Below are 8,160 nucleotides of genomic sequence, written 5' to 3'. Positions count from 1 at the left end.
AATACATGTACTGCAATTGCTTTGCAGCAACATTGCTGCAACACCTTTCCGGCAATATTGCCGCAAATCTAATTTACATATGAAAAATGATATTGCTGCAATATATACTGCCAGAATGTTGCTGTACAATATTGCCGCAATATTAATGCCGCAACACTTTTCTGGCAATATTGCCGCAAATCTAATTTACATAAGAAAAACGATATTGCCGCATTATTGCTGCAATGTATTGCCAGAATGTTGCTGCAATATTGCAGCAATAATGCCAGAAGATGTTGCCAGAAGGTGAGTATTTTGGTAAGGGAATTGTTCAAAGCAATATGAGCTGTATCGTTGAGAATTTAATTTTTCTGATAAAATGTGTTATTATGATTAATTTGTATGTAATTTAAACCCTTACGACCAATAAGCCCAAAATAAACATTGAAAATGTTTCAGAAGAAATATTTCTGTACAACTGATCGAATATACATGCAGTTTTATATAAGAAATCATTATTGTACAGGACGACAATAATTCAATTTTGCTTCAATCATAGCTATATAATAAAAAAAATTCCATCGCAAATATGAGCGACAGAAGTTTATAAATGATTTATTTGTTTGTCATTAGAGTAGTTAATTACAAATTTGCAATAAAATTTTCTGATGTAAACATGCAGCTCATATTGCTTCAAATCATGACCCCCAGGGGTTAATTGGGTGGGGCCACAATGGGGAATCAGAGTTTTACATAGAAATATATAGGTAAAATCTTCTTCTCAAGAACCCCTGGGCCAGAAAAACTGAAACTTATGTGAAAGCTAAATCCGGGGATAGTGTAGATCTCAAATTGTCTAAATTATGATCAGTGGGGTAGGGTATAGGGTCACAATATGTAATACAAAGGGGGAATCTGGTAAAGAACAGCATGGGCAAAGCTTTTCAGGTGAGCGATGTGCCCCATGGGCCTCTTGTTTTTGTTGTCCTACACTGCACCTTAATTTTACGGTATTCTGTGTAGTTAGACTGACCCCATTTTTTTTGCACAAAAATCAAAAATCGATGTGAATAGTGCTCTGTATGACATATTTTTCCTGGATAAAAAAAGGCTCATTTCGTGCATTGACATTGAATTTTTTACTTTCAAAATACACCTATATATGATATAATTATTTCAAAGTCAAAAAAAAATTACAAAGGTGAAAGGACTGATAAAGGGTCCTTCCTTCGGACCAATCAGGTTTTTACTACATCGGGTTTTTAGTATTATCCAAAGCTTTTAAATAAGTCGTACATAGAAGTGCAAGGTGCATTAAAACTTTTCAAAAATAAAGTAAAATGGTGTATTTAAAATTGCAAATATTTTCATTTTATATCATTTGGTATCATACTGTATAATTTTTATATCTTTAGTATAAAATTCTAGAAACATCTCGAGTGACGATACTAGAGCGTTACTAGAGGTCAGCCATGTTTGTATTTCTTCACGACGAAGAGTTGGAAAAATGTCAGAGGGAAATGTGTAATGAATTCAATGTCTGAGTTGAGTTATCAGGCCATCCGCACGGCTAATCAGGCCAGGGAAGCGGTAAATTGTATTTTAAAAATTAAATATTGCCTGTGTATACTGAAATTAATGACGTTCTAATGACATAAGTGACAGTGTGGCAGTGGGGCAAGACACAAGCACTTGTTTTTGTAATTAATTTAATTTTTATGCTATAGTATACCTATAGTACATTAACAATAGAAGGGATTTGATGTAGGAGGTTGTGTCTTGAAATTATGTCATGAATTGTAAATGTCAAATAAATAAATTTTGAGAAAAAAAATTGTTTCAAAACTTTCAGGCATTAAAAAACAAAAAACAATGGCATGTTAAAAAAAGATATATCTATACCTAAAATCTATACACATAAACTCAAACCCAATTCAGCTCCTGATTCTGTACTCTGAATATAAAATTAAATTATTCAGAGTTAGTTTTGCTTCAGAAATAATTTCCTTAAATGCTGGTGTGGTAGTCGGTCAACGCATGCATTTAATCAACAGAAAACAAATACAATTTCTTCAATTTGAAGGCTCATTTCTCTTATTCTACCCAGAAGGCTCATTTCTCTTATTCTACCCAGAAGGAATAGAAGTTTACATGGTTGGATGGTAATGACTAAAGGCAGATGCTCATGGTATGACATATAGCACCCTTCATGTATAACAAGTCTCCAGTATTTAATGTAACAGGGACTGGTGGCTCAGTGGTTAGAGCACCCACATGTTAAGTGGGAGGTTCCCGGTTCGAGTCCCATTCTGGCTGACATTTTGCCCTGCCTGTTACATAACTATTTAGTTACACAATAAATGAAATGAGTCTTCATTTTGCTGCCCTGGCCCCCGAAAAACCCAACTCCAGTCAGCCTAATTATATTACTGCCTTTTCTTGTCCATGAACATTTTGTTTGCAAAGCTGGAAGTTCTTGGGTGTTACAATTTGCTTTCAATTTCCCTGTAAGTTGTGTATATGATTATCTATTTGACCCTTGCTATGTTTAAAACAATGTTTAGGAGCATGCACTTGCCAAGTTTAGTTGTAATGGTATTGAGTTTTCTGATATAAGTAACTTTACTGAATGTGTTTATTTTATAACAGTGCTAAGTTTGTGTTTTGGATTTTTTAGGATGAACTGAGAACTGACACAAGGAAGAAAAACTTACTAATCCTGGTATTAAATTATTTACATGAAGAAGGGTATGTATAAATATTTATGCAAAACACTTGATGGTGATTTTGAAAGAAAATGGTGTGTTTTAACAGTAACATGCCTTTATCTCATTTTATATATTAGTAGCTTTAATGTCACTTACACTCAGTCCATATTAAAATGTGATGTCACTTGACATCATCCTTCGTAAGTCAATTTTATAAGGAGTGTAATGATTGCAAGTTTTAAGCAAAAAAAAACTATAAATTTGTAGGTATGTGGACTCTGCCCAGTCTCTAGCGAAGGAAACCAACATTGACTTGAGTAAATATGAAGTGTGTGACAACATTGACTTGGAGACCATCCTTATGGAATACGAGTCGTACTATTACGTCAAGTTCTCCAAGTATCCTAAAATTACCAAGAAGCTAGGACCACAAAGTGGTAAGTGTGAAAAAGACAAACATTTCATGCTGAACAGAAAGTTTCTCATAATTGTGGTGGAACTCTGTCAAAGCCACTATACCCCCTCCTGCCTTTGGTTGATCCTGAGGGATATTGCCTTCTGGTTGCTTTAGTCTAGTATAAGAAATTTAATAGCCAGATATGTTCTAAATTTATTTCACTATTTAAAAATTGATTATTATTTTGATGAGAAAATTTATATTACCCAAGGATTTTTTTTTTTTAGTTTTAGTAAAAATGGGTTCCTGGTTCTATAAATGAAATTGTGCCTTGGTACAACAAATTTTTCTGATTCACAATGCACTATCTTTCATTTCAGATAACATTCGTAAGTTTTCTGTAAACCCTGGTATTAAATTTACAGAAATTTGCTTGATGTTGTCATAGTCACTAGTTTTGAAAGTTAACTTTTTGATGATAATACAGTGTATACAAATAACATTTTACTTTTGCATGAATGAATACATATATACCGAATAAAGTTTTTTTTTCACTTTTGCATGTATGTAATTCTCACCATCCTGTAGTTTTTGTTCTTGACATATATGATAGAATTTTGTTTATAATTCTGATTTATTGAAAAAACATTTAATACATGGTAATGTATGGTTTACCACAGCCTTAAGTCTAGAGTCTTGAAAACTTGAAACCTTTCCCAGTAGTGTAAATGATGACAATTTCTGATTAGACGTGCATGCTGACTAATGATTGGTTGATATTTTTATTACAGGATTCCCAGGTACTTGTTCTGTGCTTTGTTGTTGTTGTCCAGCTTTTTTGTCCACCCTGAGATTCTCGCTGACCTCTGTGTTAGATTTATGAAATAAATAATTTACAAAGAATTTTATATGTTGTCCAATCCAAAGGTATACAAATACAATATGTTACAATAAGTGAGAGAGACAGCAGAAACTCAGGGTGAGCTATAGCTATATTGCTGAGTTTTCCCCACATATTTCTCCTTGTTATAAAGCCTTGTTTCCTGTTCTCTCTCTAATATTGCATATGTTGATCAATATGTGTGATGTGTGAATTATTAACCATCATATTTTTTCATTTGAGTAAACACCTTTTAATTCATTTGGTTGTGCCATACTTTGCATTTAGTTTGCATGTCATGATAAGACTATGTGTTGATTTTCCTCCAGTCATTGACTCTTCTGTCACAATGGGTAAGATGTAATAAAAAAAGTTAGTTATAGATTATTATTAATGATACATAACCATCTCTCAGACTGGCATCTGGCACAAATTCACATCCACATGCACACAACAACAGGAGACTTGAAAAACCTTTAATTAATCTGTAGCACTTGAATTTGTTGGGCACCCAGGTGTCCAACTGCTATCTATTTTTTCTGCCATTATTTGTCACCCATGACATTACTTGTAAACTTTGGGAGAATTTACACTTCTTCTCTGAATTTTGAAAACCAAATGTACTCAATTTTTATACACAACATTCTTGAGCAGGAGGGGAAAACAAAAACAGGAAATTTTATGTCCTCCTTTTTCTTGGACAAAAGGGGTTTCTTTGGGACTAAAACTTCTAAAATGTTCATCTATTATTTTTTTAACCATAATATATTTAATGCCTCATGTGTCTTTGGAAAAAGTCAAGGAGAAAAGAAAGGAAAGCATAATTTTTTTTATACTCTACATCAAAAACAATGAAACTAATTAAAAATGTTTTCTGATAAAAATGAAACTAATTAAAAAATGTTTTCTGATAAAAGGACATATTGTTAAGGTCTACGTTGCTTAATCTAGCTGGAGAAGCCAGATATGTGTAGTTTTGTCAAGGTCATACATTTGAATTTGTTATAGAGAAACTGACAATGTTTTTTATCAGCTTGCCTGAGCTTAAAGCTCAAGTAAGCTTTTAAAACATTCAGATGGCTCTTGTCTAGAGAATTAGTGTAGGACGGTTGCCTCATGATGCGTATGTGACATTACAGCCCTTGGGCCTTCAGTTCATGGTTGCTATGGTTACTAAGAACTGCATGTTTATTGCTAAGTCTTTTTTTCCCTTAATATAGTAATGTATTTATTGTCTGTTACTTAAGCAAGTACAATTTGAAAACTGTTATTATTATAGCTACCTGCATAAAAACTATTCATCTTGCAGGAATATGTTTTATTTTCTTTTAACGTAAGTTGGTTATGCATATGATAAGTTTTTAAGTAACACTAAAAAGACATATAGATTCCTGTTGTGTATTTTGTGGATTACACGCCTGACAAACTGAATGCTGTGAACATTGCATCTTTTAAGCATCTTTAATTTAGCACTGTTTTGTTCATTTGTTCATTGGGTGAAGGGAATAAGCTAGGGGACGAAACAATATGATTAAAGTCAACTACATGACAAATATGCTTTGATCTGTCAATAAAAGTATACATCAATTTAAAAGAAGCATGACAGAGGATAAAATGGTAAAAATGACTTATAAAGAATGCAGGCTAATGAGGCTATAAAAATGTAACTTCTGATACAGCAGTTTTGTTTTAATCAAATCTAGGAAATAAATTTCTACTATTTATTGTGACATTTACTACTTTGTGAAATAAAAGTGAAGACACAGTGCTTTAGTTATGTTTTATGTGTGAGGTTAATTACCGTAACTAAGTAAGTTAGTTCTCCTGCACTGGAGGTAGAGCAGATCATTTGAAAGTTCAGAAATTGAGCAAGAAAATTAATGGAAAAAAAATATAATCCATGCAAGGAAAATTCTATCAATATTAAGCATCAAAGAAATTGATAAACATTCAAAATAAGATGAACATTAATTTTAACCCTTGGATTCACATTAAAAGTGTTTCCCCTGGATTTACAGTTTAAGTTTTAATTTTGAATTGTATAAGGGCAGTAACTCTAATAATAATTCTGCAATAGAACAATCTACAGAATTGACTGTTTTCATGATCTAAACTGAATAGCTAAATATAGAGGCACTTTTCCCCTGGAAAACACAGGCACACCCCCTTCCCTCCTCCAATTTATTTTCTGTTTCAATGTATAAGTATAAATAATGATGAAGAAGGCAGCTTTTAAAATATGGATGGGAAAGTTTTGATAATTTTCACATGATAAGAAATATGACTACATATGTAGATGATTTCAGAGCTATAGAAAATCATTGGTTCAAATTAAAAATCATTAATTCATAAAACAAGCCTAAAGCATTGTGATCTGCTACAAAAGAAATATAAAAAAATGAAATGTTTACAATGTTCATTTATTTTAAACAGCTGGAGACAGAAGAGGAGGCTCTCACAAGGTCGTGTCAAGGACAAATAGGTGAGTTTATTGATAATCATTAAACATGTTAGTACAAACATGAGGAAAGCTTGTCCTATGTGACCAAATCAGATCAACATTAAAGCACATTTTGCATCAAGAAAGCTGAGCCATCTTGTCCTATGTGACCAAATCAGATCAACATTAAAGCACATTTTGCATCAAGAAAGCTGAGCCATCTTGTCCCATGTGACCAAATCAGATCAACATTAAAGCACATTTTGCATCAAGAAAGCTGAGCCATCTTGTCCTATGTGACCAAATCAGATCAACATTAATGCACATTTTGCATCAAGAAAGCTGAGCTATCTCTTAAAAGGAAGGACACATTTACAAAATAGTGCCATATAATGACTTGGATGTACAATTTCACTTTTTGTTTATACATGAACTAATAATGACATTTTCATTAAAGACATTACACAGTAATATGCAGTATTTAAGCTCACCTCAAAGAAATCGGAGGGAGCTTATTATAATACCTTTTGGTTCAGTGTTGGCGTCCAAGGTTAAGGTTTTTTGAGTAGATTTCTTTTCATGTACTTCTATGCCCTCTATTTAATCAAAGGTATACCAGGCTGTCTGATGCTTCTAGTACACATATGTTCCAGGTACCCAGTCAGGGTACTTCCAGATTCTGCAATATCAGCTAAAGAAGAAAGTTTTTAGAGTAGCTCTTACCAAGTACCCAGTAACTCAGTCTGTTTAAAACTGACACCCCCACCCTTCTATCATTATCAGCATGCAAGTAACTATATTAAGCTTTATATAGTGACCAAACTTGCCTGGATGATACATCTAAGGATTCAAACTAGTGGAAACTAGCTTCAGATGCTGAATCTGAGTCCAATTTTTCCAGTTGATTGACCAGGTTAAAGTTTTTGGAGCAGGTCTATTAACCAAGTATATATTATGGCCTATCTGAACCAAACTTGTATGGATGATGTGATGCATCATTGGATGTACACCAAAGTAATTTGACCTACTCAGGTAAGCGACCAGGGTAAAATTTTTGGGGTAAGTCCATTTCCAAGAAATTACATGTATATGGCCAGTCTGACCCAAACTTGCATGGTTGATGCATTAAAGGATCAATGCACACTACAAGAGTTAATGCTTCAAATACTGGTACTGGATTTGACCTACATTTTCCAGATAAAGTTTTTGAAGAACACCCAATCTAGTGTAAGACTTCAAGCCTTGTCAGATGGGCATAAAAAGTTATATCTATAATAGGAATGAACATTGTTAGATTATTAGCCTAGTTAGGGACTTTGCCATACTTAAAGATAATATTCAATGAGATTCACTCGATCTTTAATCTTTGATTACCTATATGTTTGAAACCTTAAAGTGTTAATTGGAGGTAGAAATACATGTGTATTTTGTACATTTTTAAGAAGTATTATTCTGCTTTGTTGCGATCAGCTTTTAAGCTTTTGTCATATACAGCTTTGCAACACTTACATATTCTAACCTCACTTTTAATCTCAGTTCATATGAATTTCAAAATTATAACCCATGAAAACAAAGTCAAGATAATTAATCTTTATCTTATATGTTTAAAACAGTTTTAAATTTATTATATATTTGTCAAAAAGTTTGACAAGACGAGTGAGATCAGGTTCTCAATCGGCTCATCAACACAGCGGGTATGTAACTGAACACCAGGTGGAGACACTTGTAATAGAGCCAGCCATATTGTATAACATCT

At 33.1% G+C, this 8,160-nt stretch overlaps 1 protein-coding gene across 1 annotated transcript; it reads left to right on the top strand.

Annotated features, from left to right (window-relative positions):
- Positions 1-1,414: 1,414 nt before the first annotated feature.
- On the top strand, positions 1,415-8,149 carry LOC134250775 (katanin p60 ATPase-containing subunit A-like 2; the record flags this gene model as incomplete). Its single annotated transcript, XM_062733126.1, has 5 exons — positions 1,415-1,569; positions 2,657-2,727; positions 2,955-3,124; positions 6,398-6,446; positions 8,048-8,149. Coding segments are annotated over exons 1-5 (455 nt in total), but the record flags the coding sequence as incomplete, so codon positions are not given.
- Positions 8,150-8,160: the final 11 nt, after the last annotated feature.

This window comes from Saccostrea cucullata, unplaced genomic scaffold (assembly GCF_032062105.1).
Source record: "Saccostrea cucullata isolate Sc308-1 unplaced genomic scaffold, CSIRO_AGI_Scuc_v1 ctg1802, whole genome shotgun sequence".
Lineage (NCBI taxonomy): Eukaryota > Metazoa > Mollusca > Bivalvia > Ostreida > Ostreidae > Saccostrea > Saccostrea cuccullata.
The sequence above is the reverse complement of the archived record's forward strand: the minus strand, read 5'-3'. Positions and strand labels throughout refer to the sequence as shown.